The 18,345-nt window shown below is 35.4% G+C and overlaps 1 protein-coding gene and 1 long non-coding RNA gene across 2 annotated transcripts; one reads left to right on the forward strand and one right to left on the reverse strand.

The window, feature by feature from the left end:
- Nucleotides 1–164: 164 nt before the first annotated feature.
- Nucleotides 165–2,558, reverse strand: LOC105784172 (uncharacterized). Its single transcript, XR_001130367.2, has 3 exons — nt 2,261–2,558; nt 952–1,159; nt 165–708 (listed from the first exon to the last, which is right to left on the reverse strand). It is a non-coding gene; the product is annotated as an uncharacterized LOC105784172 (long non-coding RNA).
- Nucleotides 2,559–9,918: 7,360 nt separating this feature from the next.
- On the forward strand, nt 9,919–18,345 carry LOC105781687 (protein HASTY 1). Its single transcript, XM_052626715.1, has 22 exons — nt 9,919–10,276; nt 11,452–11,553; nt 11,735–11,878; nt 11,989–12,069; nt 12,165–12,234; nt 12,458–12,528; nt 12,602–12,765; nt 12,857–12,928; nt 13,020–13,257; nt 13,589–13,651; nt 13,736–14,026; nt 14,129–14,242; nt 14,344–14,470; nt 14,561–14,730; nt 14,812–14,913; nt 15,342–15,445; nt 15,533–15,812; nt 15,899–16,143; nt 16,594–17,097; nt 17,217–17,511; nt 17,623–17,806; nt 17,902–18,345. The coding sequence occupies exons 1-22, from the start codon at nt 10,157–10,159 to the stop codon at nt 17,979–17,981; spliced, it is 3,621 nt and encodes a 1,206-aa protein (XP_052482675.1). The 5' UTR covers nt 9,919–10,156; the 3' UTR covers nt 17,982–18,345.

Here is an 18,345-nt window from a genome sequence, read left to right on the forward strand (position 1 = left end):
TGTTAAAGCTTATTCCTTTTATGTTTTTTGCTTTAGATTTCTTTGTTAAATGTAGAGGTGCTCAAGGGTCGGGCCGGGCCTAAAAAAATTTTCAGCCCGCTTCCTAACCCGAGCCCAACCCGGCCGGGCCCATTTTTTTTGCTTAAAACTAATTGTTATTAAAATTATATAAAGTTATATTTTTTTGTATATAATGAACAAAAAAATAAAATAAGATTACTTATTTTTTACATTAGATTAGAATTCACTAACTATTTAATTAATTATGAGTTTATTCTTACAGGATTAAAACACTAGTTTTCTCGATAATAAACTTTAGAAAACCCCCTCTCTTCCAAGTTGGAAGTTCCAACTCTTCCTACTTCTTTGATCTTTCATATTCCCTCAACTCTCATGGAAAGAAGAAAGAAAAGAAAGTCTTCATGTCCTTTTTTTTTAACATCTTCAATTCCTGCCTGCTCCAACTCAACTGTCCTGAATTTCTCAATCTTCAAGCTCTCTTCAGCCCGCTTTTGTGCAACCAAAGCCTCTCCAAGCTTTTTGTTCGCTTCTTCAGCTGCTTTCTGTGCTTCTTTCAGTTCATCAATTGCTTCCGCCTTTTCTTTCTGGATCAATGACATTTGCTCCTTTGCTATCATTAAATCCTCCTCGACCGAGTTCAATTTAGCCTGCCGTTCCCATCCCTTACCAACCCTGTGTTTACGATTTCTAGATATCGAAACCATCCAAGATCCAACAATGCAAATAAAATTCCATTAGTTTCATAATCAAAATATTTGACACGACATTTTTTTCTATGTTAGTCAGAACAGTTAACCAAAATCCAACACCAACAAATTCCTTTTGAATATTCAATTTCCTTGCAAATTCTGAGGTACATCGTGAATACCAAATGCATAAGATGAAATGCAGTAATATTTGACACTATTGACAATTACACCGTACACTTACTTCAGACGCCAAAGCAGCCTTTAGTGATCTCCGATCAATGGTCAACTTTGAGTTAAGAGACAATCGCGGGGATCGATCAACCTAATGGCGAGTACCTTGCATGGGAGAGGGTGAATCCGGCTCTGTTTTGACCAGTGCCCTGCCTAGTTTAGTAGCCACTCTTGGTGTTGCTGGTGAAACCTTGGTTGGAGTTTCAGATAAACCGGATCTGTTTAAACGTTCAAAGTGCCATATTTTGATCATAATATCAATTTCCCATGATTTAAAACACACAATACACAAAATAAAAAAATCAAAAGAAAAGAAACACAAAGACAAGTAGTCCAACAAAGAAAAATAAAACCAAAGTTAGATCTAGAAAAACAAAATGTTAGAACAAAGCTTGAAATTATAGATAAGAAATGGAAAGAAACGAGTGTAGCTTACTTGGATTTAGTAGCAGCCATGTTTATAATGAGAAGCTTATTTGGTTTTTTTAACAAGGAAAGACAAACAAAGAGAAGAACTTGGATTAAAGCTGCTGCTAGCTAAAATGCTGACATTTTCCCAGAACAGAATTAAAAAATGTAATCTAATGAACCTTTTCTTTAGCTATTATAAGATTAGAAAAAGGAGAGAAATAAAAGAAATATTGGTTCTTTTTCTTGTTTTCCGGCAGTTCAATTGTAAGATTTAAAAATAAAGAAAGAACAATAAATGGAAACAAAGTAATAAATAAATAAAAGAAATTATAGCTTTGCTAAGTAGCAAACCATAACTACAACTTAACACAAAGCTTGAAACTTATGTCTTCCTTTTTTCTTTTTAATGTTTTCTCCTCCTTTCACTTCGTTTCTCTAAGTGTGAGAGAAGGCGAGGAACTTCCAAATAGACGGCTTATTATAAATACTATAAAATAAGGACTATCAATCAAGTCTCAATCCAATAGAGAAATTCATAATATCAGTACAAACAATGTCGCTATGTAAGGCATTGTTTTCAAGCTAACAACAGTACCAGCAAAAAAGGCATTAGTTGTTCATTAGTTGATAATACTGCGTACTTTCATGCCTACAGGCTACTTTCAGTGCAAAAATACAAATGGATTTTGTAGTCTTTCAAAAAATCAAAGGACCATAACCTATAAACCTTGAAACAAATCTGTAAACCCATTTGTATTCACATCATTGGCTAAGGCTTATATTTACAGTAAAGATCAGAGAAAGAAAAAATAAAGAAAACTAACTAAATGTCTAATGAGAATTTAACCGAATAAACTAGGGTTAACACTGTTAATATACCTTTGAATTTTGAAATAAAGAAAACTAACCTCTAATTCTGGAAATGGGTGGAGCCGTGGAGGACCGGAGGTGGATCGGTTCCGGACCGGAGGTGGATTGGTGCCGGAGGTGAAGGTTGAGAAAAAAAGGAAGGAGGGCAGTCGGGCAAGGGATTAGGGATTTGTGGAAGAAGGGAAACGGGAAATGGGGGAAATGGCTGGAGCCGTGGAGGACCGGAGGTTGATCGGTGGTGTCGGACTAGAGGTGGATCGGTGCCGGAGTTGAAGGTTGAGAAAAAAATGGAGGAGGGTAGTCGGGCACAAGAGGGGAAACGGGGAAATGGGGAAGAAATGTTTTAAAAAATAAAAAATATATATTATTTTTGGGCCGGGCCGAGCCGGGCCCAGGCTAAAAAAATTTGCCCGAGGCCCGGCCCATTTTCTAAACGGGCTCGTTTTTTACCCAATCCCATATTTTGGGCCTATATTTTTACCCGAACCTTTCCATATTTCGGGCGAGCCGTCGGGCCGGGCCGGACCTCCCGGCCCATGAGTACCTCTAGTTAAATTGTTTTTGTTTCATGTTATTTAAGTTTTCTTGCATAAAAATCTCAACTTTCACATTTTTCTTAAGCTTTACTTTCATGGCTAATTTGTTTTCTATTGTTATGTTTATTTTCTTGACTTTGAGCATGTATAGCTAAATCCTTAAGAAGGTTGGTTGATGGAGACGTGAATAAACTAAAATATTTGGACAAAGGACTAAACCGTAACAAATTTGACTAATTTGAATAGAACTAAGAACTTAGGTAGTGACGCCCCTGAGGGAATATTAAGATAAAGTGAGACCGGAAGGTAATCTTATCGTGCACCCGTTTGTTAGCCCTGGATTAACTGGCGAGATCGGAAGATAAACCAGACCTGATTCGTCTAAGTCATTAAAATTGAGATCGAAAGATAAAATGGAGCCACTTAGTAATTTACGCAATTTATGTCCCTAGTCTGAGATTTGGTGAACCACATTGAAGTCAACCTACCCCCATTAGTCATTTTCTAGATAGTCCCTCTAGTTTACATTTCTTACAATTTAGTCCCTAAAGTAGAATATTTAATTTTCTTGTAAACTTATCTTTTATGAATCGCCATAATATAAAATCGTATTAGTAGCCACTTAGCCTCTATCGTGTATGTTAGTCATTGCTCAATCACTTCTTTCTTTGGGTTTGATCTTTAGAATACTTCAGTGTTTCATTATAACACTATAAATATTACTGTAATACCCAATTTTAGCCCGGGCTCACATATGGAAACATAATTTTCGAGGATATACAATCTTAGATATGATATGCAATCTTAGATATGATATATGCAATCTTAGATATGATATATACAATCTTAGAAGATATGATTTTGTAATCTTAGAGATTTAATTTGTAGATACCCTTTAATCTTAGCCGTTGATGTAATTGATCTGTACCGTTGGATTTGGGGAGGCTCAGCTATAAATAGAGGCCTCTCCCTTCATTGAGAAGGGAAGGAGATCAATAAAAAGAAAGCTATTATTTTTGCAACACAGAGAGTTCAAATAGCGGGAGATACAAAATTTGTTAACACAGAAGGTTTTTTTTTCCATTTGGTATTCTTCATTCGTAGTTTCGTTATTTTATTTTATTTTTATTTATTTATTCCGCTTAAAAATACGAAGAAAAGAAAGGAGAAAAGGGATTTTACCTTTTTTCGTCGAAATCGTCGGATGGTTGCCATCTCTGTCTCGATCGGAGTGTTGGCATAGGCGAACGGCGACACAAAATGGGTTAAGAAGAAACCCTAGCAGAGAGCATTTGTTTTTATTTTATTTTATTTTATTTTCTTTCTACTGCAAATATTTTTTAAAACCTAAGGGCAAAACGACACCGTTCAGTTTGGGGGTGGGTCCGCGCGTCGACCCGACCCGCAGGTTGGGTTCGCGCGTTTTCACCCTAAATGGGTAATTTGTGCGATTGCCCCTCGGTGTTTTCACATTGTTCCAGATCTATTTTTTAAATTTACCCGGTTCATTTTCAATTTATTCACTTTAGCCTATGTCAATACACAGCGTTTTGGGAAGTTGGGTTATTGCCCATCTGGACCCCCATGTCATTCGCGTGTGGCATTTTCGTCCCTCATTTTACTTCTGATCCCATTTGTTGTCTGCTAATTCGATTTCAATTACAATGTGACTTTTTTTTTACTCAATTTATTACCTTTTAGCATTATTATTTTATTATTACTATTTTTGTTTTATTCCCATAATTGATACGTACATTAATTTTCATTTATCTTCTTACACGCATATTTATTTTTTTAATATAGAGTAATCATTATTTTTTATGTATATATGTAATTATTATTATATATATATATGTACAGATTTATTATATATATGTATATGTAAATATATTGTTATATTTTTAAAATGAATATTTGTATATTTATCTATATACGTGTATATGTTTATGTTTTTAAAATGCTCACATACATATATATTTTAATACATATTTTAAATCTATATATTTTATATTTTCTTTATTTCATAAATGCATTATATATTTATATAAATTTTATAATTCAAAGTTTTATATGTAAATCTTGTGCTTGTTTTTTCTTCCTCATAATTTCACTAAATATATTATGTACCTTTTTTATTCTTTATGCGTTTTGTTTATTTCCTTCTTTTGTTTATCGATATTATGTTTTTATTTATGTTTTAAAAGCATGCTTTTATGTTAATTTTGTTTATTTATTATTTATATTATTTCTATACAATTGTTGTACTTGTTATTGTGACTTTATCACACGCATTCAATATAACATTACATCATCTTTTTACTTGAATTTAAAAATAGAACTTTTCAAAATAGAGATAATACTCGTATTTAGGATTTTCAAGGAAATTGAGCCCTAACGTATTGGGTTCTGATTTTCTTCGTTAAATCTAACAATCGAGTATTTCTCTTTAATCAAAAAAATAAGAATTCATTATTAGGAATTCAACACGTTGTGTCCTAACGTATTGGATGTGACGCATTGATTTCTCGAAATGAAGATTTTTTCTAAAAAATAATAAAGGAAATATTCCAAGTTTGGGATTTTGGAGGAATTGTGCCCTAACGTGTTGGGTCGCGATTTCTTAAATCTTGAATAAATGGATATTCTTTTAAATTTTTATTACACGAGTATTCTTACCTAATTCATTTTTGAGGAAATTAGAATGTCGTGCCCTAACGCATTGGGTGTGGCATTTTCTTTCTCTGAAATGATAAGGGTCTTAATACGTAACGTTTTTAAGTTTTTGCTAAGGATTATATTTTTCAAATTTTCGACATTAAGACATTAATTAATTAACTAGGTACCAATTTTTGGGCGTAATGAGGGTGCTAATCCTTCCTCATACGTAACCGACTCCCGGACCCGTTTTTCTAAAAATCGTAGACCAAAATCGTTTTTAGGTGACCCAATCACACCTCAATAAAAGATTGGTGGCGACTCCCAATTTTCATTTTTTAAAGTCGACAATCTAAATTTTTTTTTCAAAAAAATGGTTTCGACAATTACAACTGACATGTACACTTGCAGTAAAATCAGACTTTAAAAATTGTTTCATAAATTAGTTGTTTTAACGTGCATGCGTGCAGCCGATCAGAAACCTACTTTAAAATCGGCTTCAATGGTATTTTTCGAGTTGTTTTCTTGAATATTCTATGACGACTCACTCTTATCTTCTTATTTTTGTCATATATATGTCTTAGAATGCTTATAAATGACAATATTTCAAAATTCAGTGTGAAATCCCATGAATTTGACACAGTCTACCACACGTCCGTGTGGCTCCTATAGCTTGTTACGATTTTTTGATTTTCACTCCTTTTGCTCCCAAGTGCTCTATTAAACATTAAAATATGAATTTAAAGGATTAGGAGCATAAAATTCACAATTAACAACGAATAATCACCCAAAAACACATTAAGAATGAGATTAAAACATGTTAATTTTAACACTTATTAGTTAATTTATTATTTTTAATATTCATATATTAAATTATGATTAATTATTAAAATAATATATTTGAAAGAATTTTTCTTATTAAATTATTTTCAAATCAAAATTAATATTGAGTATTAAAATTTAATTAAAAAATTCAATTCGATGTTTGGCAAATATAAAGTATAATGGTAAATTTACTCATATTTTCAAAATATTGTGGTAAATATCAAAGAAAATAAAGTATAATGACAAATTTCAATATTCACTTATACTATGTTAGTAAATTTGCACTTTATCCCTTATTTTTCTTTTAAAATAACATTGTTTCAAATTCATATAAATAAATAAGGGTAAACTAGACAAATAGTCACTCAATTATAAAAATTTTCATTTTAGGTTCGCAAAATAAAATGTTTACAATTTAAGCACCCATGTTACATAGTTCGGCCATTTTGGTCACTTTCGTTAAATTCACAAACGACAAGCTGACGTGGCAGCTAAAAATATGTATAATAACAAATTTAGCCTAATTTTCTTAAATCTTTTTTATATATTTTCTTGAAAATCTTTTTTATTTTTGATTAAAATATTCTGAGCCGATGATCGTAGGATAGAGTACGATTAGCATGCCAATAGGTTACTTTGCTTTGTGGTACGAGATTGATATGAACTGTGACGATGATTTTTATATATCCTCTTTCACAGAATATACTGAGGTCTTGCATTTGTTGCGGACTATCATGTTATATTACAATATTTCCTGGTGTGTTACAAGGGTAGATGTTAACCTACGGGTTAGGCACTTAGTGCCGAGGTGCGTTATTGGTTGGATTGGCCCATATAAGCACCTGGTGTATTCTGGATGGTTAATCATGTACTCGTATTTGTATATCATTCATCGGACAATGTTTTATTGATCGTTGAATGTTATTGAAATGCGAGAAATTGATTTGTTCTATTATCATGCATTGCTCACCTGTTGTGAGTTGTGATTGACAGGAACTTTGTTAGTAACCTTGTTATTTAAATTATTATTTTAATTTAGTAAGCTTTATCGTTTAATCGACGAACTTACTAAGCTTTATGTAAGCTTATTCGTGTCTTTGTCTTTCCTTTGTAGATTGCGTTTTGTGGAGATCGAGAGATCAACTCAACTCGAAGAATAACACTATCCGAGGATCTTTTTTGGTAGATTTTGTATACATCTTGGCTTATATGACATGTAATAGTTGTTAAAGTTGAATGTAGTTATGTATAATGGTTTGTATGGTATTACTTGAATTGTCTATGCTTTGGTTGTGTTTTATAGTTTTTGAAGCATGCATGTAAGGTATTAACCTAGGCACAAGTGTTATGGATATGTGAATCAAATGGTAAGTTTGTTAACTTATATGTGTGCTAAATGTAGTCAAGTGTGGAAGCATCGAAGCCAAGCCAAGGTAATAAGTTGTTAGTTAATTAAGATGTGAAGACTTTAATGACTTTGGATAGTAATTTTGTTTGATTGTTTTGGCATGACATGGTGATTCTTGGATGCGTTTTGAGGCTTGTAATCATGTACTAGAAGATGGTTTAGGTACCTATACAATTGGATGAAAAATGAGCTTGTTTTATGTCAATTTTGGGCATACACGGCTTGGGGCACGGGCTGCCACACGGTCATGTGTCGCATACGGGTAACCCACACGAGCTTGTGCCCCTAACGTGTTATGGTGCAGGTCAATCCACATGGGCACAAAGAGTTACATGGCCTGGCGACATGGCCGTTGACCCTAAGCCACACAGGCACAGAGTTACATGGTCGTATGACCTTAACTCAAGCACAGTGAGTTACATGGTCTAAGCACACGAGTATGTGGAGTAGCCACACAGGCGTATAGGATAGCCATACGGGCGTGTGGGATAGCCACACGACCATGTCTGAGCTAAACGATCTAGCTCTATCACACGGCCTAGACACACGGCTGTGTGACCCCTATTTTGAAAATTACACTTTTGCCCTAAATCTTCTATTTTGGCTCAAATTGGTCCCTGATTATTCCTAAACTATTTTAAAGGCCTCGTAGGTTCGATTTAAGGCCCACAAGTGTAGGTTCTACCCCGATCTAAATTATTTATAAAATTTCATTAATTAATTAGGTAACTTGATACTATTTGTTATTGATTGTTCTGAATTGTTTGATAATACTCTATAACCCTAATCTGGTGATAGAAACAGGTTATGGGTGTTACATTGTGAAAGTCGAGTTTCGGGGTTATTTTTCTTTGTATGGCCACGAGTGGAAGTCTATGTAGAGGTCTCAATGGACAGCCATTATGCGGTCATGGATCGATAATGGGGGAGCTAGTTGACGGCCATTATGCGGGCATGAGCTCAAAATTTTCTAATAACCGAAAATATTACCTTGGACACCAGCACCGCCGTGGACGTAGGAGGACTTTTAGATGGACAACGGCTATTGTAGTGCAGTAAAAGTGATGCTCATTTCGGGGTAACAATGGTTGTTCTTATTAAACAACACATTAATAACTACAATTGCTGCCGCACCGACCCAAGTTTGACATCTATTGTGTTGGAACATCCGCTCTCCGCCTGAGAGCCCTATTGTGTCCACCTCGATGTCAACCTTTGGATAAGATTGAAAGGTTGAAGATACCAGCTGCTTGGAAATAAAGAAAAAATTACGTTGATTACACTGACAAGCCCTTTGCTTTTCCCTATGATTACGACCTCAACTGTATGTATGGTATATATAAGGCATCATTTGCGGGTATCTAAAAAGCTTGAACTCGTGACCACATAACAACCGTCAACTGGCCCCCAGTTATACTCAAACCCATGACCGCATCACGGCTACTGACTAGGACCTTTACTTAGGGTGAGTTTGGATGGGCAGTGCGTTTACCTACGATTAGTGTAAAAACAGCGGTGGCGGTGAGATTAAATACTATAGTGATACTGTAGCGTGAGACAAAAAGTAAGCTGAACGCACCGCACCGCACCAAATCGCCCATCCAAACCCACCCTTAGACTTCGACCTGTGACCGTATCAAGCACTGTCACCCCAAAACCTAACTTCCATAGGATGGGTTTATGAGGTAATGATTTTATCCCGGCATGACATATGAAATGTATATGTTCTGAGATGCGTTATCGCATCCCCGACCCTTCAATTCTACCTATAAACTTTTACAGTTTCACCCTTAAAACACTAACAAAATTAAAAAACCCTAACCCTAACCTTATCAAAATTAAAAAATAAGTAGATGAGAGCGCGCTTTTACGCTCTCTCCAAAAATAACTTATTTTCCTAATTTAAAAAAATTGACTTAAAAGACAAAATAAAATACCCGACATATTTACCTTATTTAGCCAGACTTTCATTCCAATAAAAGCTTTTTGAAATTAAGAAAACAAATAAAAATACTAACATTTTCTTTTAAAAAGTAAAAAAAGAAGATTAAGGAAAAAATAATAAAAGGGAATCAGCATATGGAGTAAGAAATAAGTTAACAAAACTTTTATTTATTTACTTTTTTTAAAATATCTAATAAAAACTTGTCTGTAATAAATAAATATCCAATACCCAAGTAACCAAAAAGAGAAAAGAATAGTGAATAAAAATAAATTAATTACCAAAACTTTCGCTAAATTTTAATATAAATTAATTAAAATAATTTTAGAGCATCACTGCAAATGATCCAGTGGATGGAATGCTCAAAGATGTTAAACCTCCGCATGACTTGTAATAAACCTCTTTAAACAAAACCACCCATCAACCCTCTTTCTATTTTCTTTGAATTATTCAAACAACAAAGCCAGAAACTTTGATGAAACCCCAACATAGTCTCATTTGAAGAGAGCAAAAAAAAAAAAAAAACCCAGAAAAGTTTTAGTTTCATAACGGGTAAAGGTAGTGCAAAATGGAAGAAAGTAACAGTAACAATAGCACAGTAAACAATGTGGCTAGAGCCATCGTTGCAGCCCTTGATTGGAACTCTACTCCTGATGCTCGCAAAGCTGCCGTTTCTTACCTTGAATCTGTATTCTCTTTCTCTCTCTATCCTTCTATTTTGTTTTATTTTTGTTTTGTAAATTAATTAACTTTGGCTGTTAAGATTAACTCTTTAAAGTATATATCATTCGGTGAACTTTCCAACTTTGAATCAGAAAATGTCAGAATTCGTAACTTTGAACTTTTTGATTCAGTAGACTAGTTTTGAACTTTTATGAATTTGGAAATTTTCTGGAATTTTTTTCAGGGAGACTGTTTAGTTGTTCAATTAAGCTAGAGGATCGTTATAATTTGCTTTACGAAATTGATAAGTCTCTCTTACCATTTTGACAAGATTCGTCTGTTTCTTATATTATTTCCTTTATCTTTGTTTTTAGGGTTTAGGCTCTTTTCTGTTTGGTTTTCTTGGCATATTCTTGGTCTTTGCATGTAAATTAATCAACTTTGGTTGTAAAAAGTTCCTAATTGAAGTTTATGTCATTTGGTGAAAGTTTTGAACTTTGATTCAGTAGACTTATTTTGAATTGGTGGAAAATTTGGAAATTTATGAACTCTTCTTTTTGAAGGTTGATTAGTGATTCAATTGAGTTAAGGTTTTAATCTAAAGTGTCATTGTAATTTGCTTTTATGAACCTTATAGCTCTCTCTTAGCTTTGCGTTTTGACTAGAATGTGTCTGTTCCTCCCATTTCTTTTACTTTGCACTTTTAAAATGGGGTTCTTTGCTGTTTATGATTGATAAATGTTCAATGTTTATATTTGATCGAACTTCGATTCCTTCGAATGATTTGAACTGTTTGACAATTGTTCCTTGTTTAGACATTTTGACGGTTTACTAGTAATATTATTAGGATTTGAGGACATCAGCAAGTAAGGATGAATAATTAGGTATTGTGCTGAAATTTTTAAGCACGATACAAAAAGCAATCGATTTTGTCAGGCTGCATGGTTTCTTGCATCTTTAAGATATAGTTTAATCAGTGAAGTTTTGTTAAGTAAAACTGAACTCGAAAAAACTGGTTGGGAGAGAAGCTGTATTATGACAGCTAAAGGCTTCCTGTGAAAAGAGCTTATGAAATGAAGCTTGGGAAGCCTGTCTGTGTCCTCTGTGAATTAGTGTCTTGCTTTTATATCATGACCACAAATACTGGCATGTTTTAGTTTTATATCACTTCAGTGACTTATCTCTCTTGAATATTTACAGATTAAAGCAGGAGATATACGGGTTTTGGCAAACACATCATTCTTATTAGTTAAAAAGGATTGGTCTTCAGAAATACGATTACATGCATTTAAAATGCTACAGGTTAAGCTCATTCACCGTTATTTCCTTTCTGTTCTTGCTGCATCCCCACTTTGATGAAACTGGTGCTGTCCATGACTTAATTTTAAAGATTCATTACTTGATTTCTATCATGTTATTTTTTATTAAATTGCATGTCTTGAGTCGTGACTTTAAGTTCCTTATCATCTTAATCTCTGTGCAGCACTTGGTTCGATTGCGGTGGGAGGAATTCAGTCTCTCAGAACGTAGGAACTTTTCAAACGTTGCTGTTGAGTTAATGTCTGAAATTGCAGATCCTTGTGAGGAATGGGCTTTGAAAAGTCAAACGGCTGCCCTAGTTGCTGAGGTTTTCAACACATTACCCTGGCAACCTAGCTTTTTTCTTATTTGCTATCTAGGATTATCATTTTTCAGTTATGTTTCATTTTTCATTTTCTTTTTGGGGCTTTGTTTCAGGTAGTTAGAAGAGAAGGACTAAATCTTTGGCAAGAGCTGTTTCCATCGCTAGTTTCCCTATCCAGCAAGGGCCCTGTTCAAGTAAAGCTCTTTGTAATCTATACGTAGTCATGATCTTTTTCTATTTCTTGAATCATGCATTGAATGATTCCTTGGATATTTTTTTCCCATTTTAGGCTGAGTTGGTCTCAATGATGCTGAGATGGCTTCCTGAAGATATTACAGTCCACAATGAAGATTTGGAAGGTTTTTATCTCTCTTGATTTGAATTGTTTGCACCAACTGAATAATTTCATTCTCTTGGCATCCAATATCTCAAGATGCTGCTTCTATTCAAACCTTAGAAGTAGTACACTTCCTTTTCTTTCATAACTTTCTATTTTGAGGCGGTTATATGTATAATATGTTTTAAGCTTCGTTTGTTTTTGTACTGCTTTTTGCTTCTCTCTGAAATAAATTTATCATTCAGGTGATCGGCGTAGATTACTGTTACGTGGACTTACTCAATCTTTGCCAGAAATTTTGCCACTACTATACACAGTATGCCTCTATCTTTTGTAGAACATACATTGCTTCCTTTAGCGTTATTTACGATCCTTAACTCTTGGTACAGTTATTGGAAAGGCATTTCGGGGAAGCATTGAGTGAGGTGGGTAGACAACATCTTGACATAGCAAAACAGCATGCGGCTGCTGTAACAGCTACTTTAAATGCCATAAATGCCTATGCCGAATGGGCACCTTTGTCTGATCTTGCTAAATTCGGCATCATTCATGGGTATGATATTCTTCTTTTCACTTCTCGAAAGATAACGTTTTAATCATTGATGTGATCCCTTCCTTACACTCTCATCTCTGTATTTTGACAGGTGTGGTTTCCTACTTTCTTCTCTTGATTTTCGCCTTCATGCTTGTGAGTTTTTCAAACTAGTCTCTCCAAGGTATGCTTTATGGTTTACATGGTTAAGGTACAGATTTTCTCTCCTAGAAGACTACTGCTTGACGTTGCAAACTCTCGATTCTGGCATGCAGAAAGAGACCTGCTGACGACTTTGCTTCTGAATTTGATTCTGCAATGAGTAGCATCTTTCAAATCTTGATGAATGTATCTCGGGAATTCTTGGTCAGATCTAACTCAGCAGGTGGGGCAATAGATGAAAGTGACTTCGAGTTTGCAGAATATGTTTGTGAAAGTATGGTATCTTTGGGTTCCTCAAACTTGCAATGTATTCTCAGAGACAGCAGTACGTCCGCTCTCTACTTACAGCAGGTAATGACTGTCAAAAGATTGCAGCAAGTTTTTTAGAATTACTTTGATTTAAGTTGTATTTCTGCAAACAAGTTTCCTAACAGGGGTGTATTTTAGTCATTTGTTGCTTCGACGTTTCATCTTTCTTGAAGTACATGAGTCTGATGCATATCCAGACATTGGTATGGGGATATGATCCCCTATACGTGTCCAACAATCAGACCTAGTCCAAGTAACATAATTTTAGTCTATATGCAGGATGTGAATCATTTTCATTTGCTAATTCTTTTAGATACTTTAGTCTAGTGATGAGTAATAAAAACTTATGGCCTAATATTTTATCTTTTTTCAGATGCTTGGGTTCTTTCAACATTTTAAGCTAGCTCTTCATTATCAATCCCTGCAATTTTGGTTGGTATGTGAAAGTTTTTTTTGTAAATTATTGTGATAATAAAGCATGAATAACAAATAACTAAGTTAAAATAAATGTTTTCTCTAGGCACTGATGCGGGATTTGATGTCAAAGCCGAAGCTTTCAGTGCATTCATCTGGAGAAGGGTCAGCTGCTAGCAATACAGACTCAAATTCAGCTCAGGTTGACAATGAAAAGAGAAAGATTTTAAGTTTTCTCAATGATGATATTTGTAGTACGATTCTGGATATATCATTCCAACGCATGCTTAAGAAAGAAAGGCTTATCACCGGAAAAGCCCTTTCTCTAGGGGCTTTGGAGTTGTGGAGTGATGACTTTGAAGGAAAGGGTGATTTCGGCCAGTACCGTTCTAGACTTGTATGCTCTACCATCTCAGATGCATTTATATTTTGATCTTTGATTTATCTTCCTTTGATTTGGAAATTCAAGCATAAACATACATTGTTTTTTTCATTGCAGTTTGAGTTAATCAGGTTTATTGCTTCAAACAAGCCCCTTGTGGCTGGTGCTAAAGTTTCCGAAAGAATTATTATGATCATTAAGAACCTCTTGAACTCTCCAATGCCTGCTGAGGTTTCATCACCAACCCTTTTCATCTTGTTCCTTTCCATTATACCTAGTGTTCGGGTTTTCAGGTTAGAAGCTTCATTGTTATTATCTTTACAAACTTCCAGGACTTAGCAGTGATGGAAAGCATGCAAGTAGCTCTGGAAAGTGTTGTTAGCTCTATTTTTGATGGTTCGAATGAGTTTGCGGGGGGTAGTTCAGAAGTTCACGTTGCTTTATGTGGAATATTTGAAGGTTTGCTAACAACTTGTCTGTATTCTGTTAGAGGCTCTATGTTTATGATACCCATACCTACCAAAAAACTCTGTTTACCGTGAATTGAAGGTTTACTTCGGGAACTTCTTTCATTGAATTGGACTGAGCCTGCCCTTGTGGAAGTACTTGGGCACTATCTAGATGCAATGGGTCCCTTCCTGAAGTATTTCTCGGATGTAGTTGGTAGTGTCATCAATAAGCTATTTGAGCTCCTAAATTCACTTCCTTTTGTTGTTAAGGTTCTCTTCTTCTTCTTCCTTTTCATCTTTTTTCCCTAAGGACTGAGACTTGTCTTTTTTACCTTAAGTTTTGTTTGGCAGAATCCTTCGACGAGCAGTGCACGGCATGCAAGGTTGCAAATTTGTACATCATTTATTCGGATAGCCAAAGCTGCTGACAAAAGTATTCTGCCTCACATGAAGGTAATGCATCTGTCAAGCAAAATGATAAAATTTCCAATTGAAGCTTTGAAGTTTCTGAAATGCTTAGATACTTTCAATTTGAGGAGCGGATACAGATTCCCTTATATTTAAACAGCATATTCTTTCATGCTCATACGAAATTAGAGCTACTTACTTGCCAATTGCCGTGTGTATTCTTTTGCAGTCGGAAAGCATTGTGAAATTCTAAATTTGCAATGCTTGTTTAGCTCTTAAATTTGAGTAGAAAATGTCCACATTATCCTTGAGCAAATACTTATTTGTATGCTTCATAAGGCAATTCATTAGAAACTGTCACAGGTTTAGATTGTTAGCTTTTAAAACCATCATTTATATGCCTGTTTATAAGTTTTGGGGAAACTTATGTTTTAGTTGAACTTTATATTCACTCCATGATGTTTCTTATGCAGGGTATTGCTGATACCATGGTGTATTTGCAAAGAGAAGGCCGTCTGCTTCGCGGTGAGCATAATCTTCTAGGTGAAGCATTTCTTGTTATAGCATCTGCTGCAGGGTAATTACTTGCTTAAAGTGTTTCAATTGCCATGTAAAGCTGGATTTCTTTTCTTTTTCTTATATGACATTTGTTGAAATGGAGCAGGGTTCAACAGCAGCAAGAAGTTTTGGCATGGTTACTTGAACCCTTGAGCCAACAATGGATACAAATAGAATGGCAAAACAATTACTTGTCCGAACCTCTTGGACTAGTTCGTTTATGCTCCGAGACAGCATTTATGTGGTCACTGTTCCACACTGTCACATTCTTTGAGAAAGCACTCAAGAGGAGTGGAATGAGGAAAGGCCAAAGCAGCTCAACATCAAGTTCTACCCCACATCCAATGGCTTCTCATCTGTCTTGGATGCTTCCTCCCCTCTTAAAAGTATGCTATTGTAACCTATATTATATATATCTTATCTAGAAGATACTATAGAAACAGGCTGTTACAACTCTATTGTTCTTGTGCAGCTGCTTCGTGCTATACATTCCCTTTGGTCACCATCAGTATTCCAAGTATTACCTGGGGAGATTAAAGCAGCAATGAGCATGAGTGATGTGGAGCGGTCTAGTCTTCTTGGCGTTGGGAACCCCAAATTGTCAAAGGGGGCATTAACTTTCATAGAGGGATCTCCATTTGATGTGAATAAGGAAGGGTATACTGAACCAAATGAAGCTGATATACGGAATTGGTTAAAGGGTATCAGAGACAGTGGGTAAGTATGGCATTTGCACATTTTCTAACATAGGAAAATGGTCTTCCTAAGAAACAATGCACCGTTAATTCTCACTATAACGTGGATGGCGTATAAATTGAAGGATCCCTAAATGATATCTTGATTTACCCCAAAAGGAACTCCATTTTTTGTCTGGTGTATATTTGGTATAAAGTGCTTAGCTATGTGATTATGAGCCGTCTAGAGTTAAACATGGGCGCATATATCATTTTGAAAACTGAAAAAGAAAATTTTTTGATAGGTAATGAATAACTTGGTAGATTAAAGAAATGGCTAAAGATCATATCCTACCTTTATCGAGGATTCAGGAAGCCTTCTCCATTTTGTAGCTTTGTAGACGAAACTAATATTTTGGAAGGCATACTTCAATCATCATCCACTCATCGAGTCTTTTTCTAATTGGTGTTAATGCATCTTACACATTCGTAGGTACAATGTATTGGGACTATCTGCAACCATTGGAGATCCGTTTTTCAAAGGCATTGATGTTGATTCTGTTGCTTTAGCTCTAATTGAGAATATACAGTCAATGGAGTTCAGACATACAAGGCAGCTTGTTCATTCTGTTTTGATTCCTTTGGTTAAGTGTTGTCCTCCCGACATGTGGGGGGTATGGCTGGAAAAGCTACTGCACCCGTTATTTGTCCACTGTCAGCAAGCTCTGAGCTGTTCATGGTTTGGTCTTCTGCATGAAGGCCGGGCGAAGGTTCCCGATAATCATGGTATCCTTACTGGGTCAGACTTGAAAGTGGAAGTAATGGAAGAGAAGTTACTCCGAGATTTAACTCGTGAGATATGTTTGCTCCTTTCTACTATAGCGTCACCTGGATTAAACACTAGCCTTCCTGCTTTAGAACATTCGGGGCATGTTGGTCGCGTGGACATGTCTTCTCTTAAAGATTTGGATGCATTTGCACCAAGCTCTATGGTTGGGTATGAAACTAAATTATTTTTCCTTTTAGTCTTGACATCCAACATTACCTTTACATTCACGATATTATACTATTTCGTTCTGTAAACCTAGTTTCTCAACATTTTGGATTTGTTTGCAGTTTCCTTTTGAAGCACAAAAGCCTGGCAATTCCAGTACTCCAAATATCGTTAGAAGCATTTACTTGGACAGACAGTGAAGCTGTGACCAAAGTTTGTTCTTTCTCTGCTTCTGTGGTTCTTCTAGCTATACTTACGAACAATGTCGATCTCCGGGAATTTGTTTCGAGAGAACTATTTTCTGCTCTCATCCGAGGTCTAGCCCTCGAGTCAAATGCTTTTATCAGCGCTGATCTGGTTAACCTCTGTCGCGAAATATTCATTTATCTCTGTGACAGAGATCCGGCTCCCAGACAGGTTAGTTTTTGGAACACTAATTTCTCCATTAATGTTAAGTTGATATTACTCTCTGATCATACAAGTGCCTCAAAATATTAATTCAATGATGCATTTATTGGACTATCCCAGATTTTACTTTCCCTCCCTTGTATTACCCCAAACGATTTACATGCCTTTGAAGAAGCCTTGACAAAGACCGCAAGTCCGAAAGAACAAAAGCAGCATATGAGAAGCTTGCTTTTATTAGCTACTGGGAACAACCTAAAAGCTCTTGCTGCTCAGAAAAATGTAAACATTATTACAAATGTTACTGGTAAAGCCCCCCACTTTCATCTAATTGCCTTCCATTTTTGTTGGTGTGTGTTCCACGGACATATCCTTACCAGTTTACAACGCTCTCCATTTCAGCGCGGCCACGTGGTCCAGTCAATGCTCCAGGAAATGGAATCGAGGAGGGCGACAGCGTGGGCTTGGCAGCTATACTGTGACGGATTTTTCTGGATTCGGTGTTTGTACAGAAAGTTTAACCCGGAAATGAAAAAAGAAACATCTTTGACAGACAGTTAATACAATGAGGTAGATGGAAGCTTTTTTCTTTCTTTCTTTCTTTCGTTTTGCATCTTATGATCTGAAATAGAATTTACTGGGCTGATTCTCGCACCATGTTTGTTATCCTAATATTTATTCCATCTCTTTGGCTGACTATAACATCAAACTACTTATATTTTGGTGGTGGCAATCTTTTTCGTTACTTGGACTCAGGATGAGTGCCGGATAAGTGGGATATTGATATTTGTTGGATATGAATATATTCAATTCATTTTTAAGTTTTATATATTTGAAGCATCATAA

This window comes from Gossypium raimondii, chromosome 13, assembly GCF_025698545.1.
Source record: "Gossypium raimondii isolate GPD5lz chromosome 13, ASM2569854v1, whole genome shotgun sequence".
Taxonomy (NCBI): domain Eukaryota; kingdom Viridiplantae; phylum Streptophyta; class Magnoliopsida; order Malvales; family Malvaceae; genus Gossypium; species Gossypium raimondii.

What these genes read in the sequence shown, in the direction of transcription:
- LOC105781687 (XM_052626715.1), top strand. Translation starts at nt 10,157, where the DNA reads ATGGAAGAAAGTAACAGTAACAATAGCACAGTAAACAATGTGGCTAGA. An exon ending in GTTATAGCATCTGCTGCAGG is followed by an intron (nt 15,446 to 15,532) that starts GTAATTACTTGC and finishes GAAATGGAGCAG; the next exon opens with GGTTCAACAGCAGCAAGAAG. An exon ending in CATTATTACAAATGTTACTG is followed by an intron (nt 17,807 to 17,901) that starts GTAAAGCCCCCC and finishes TCTCCATTTCAG; the next exon opens with CGCGGCCACGTGGTCCAGTC.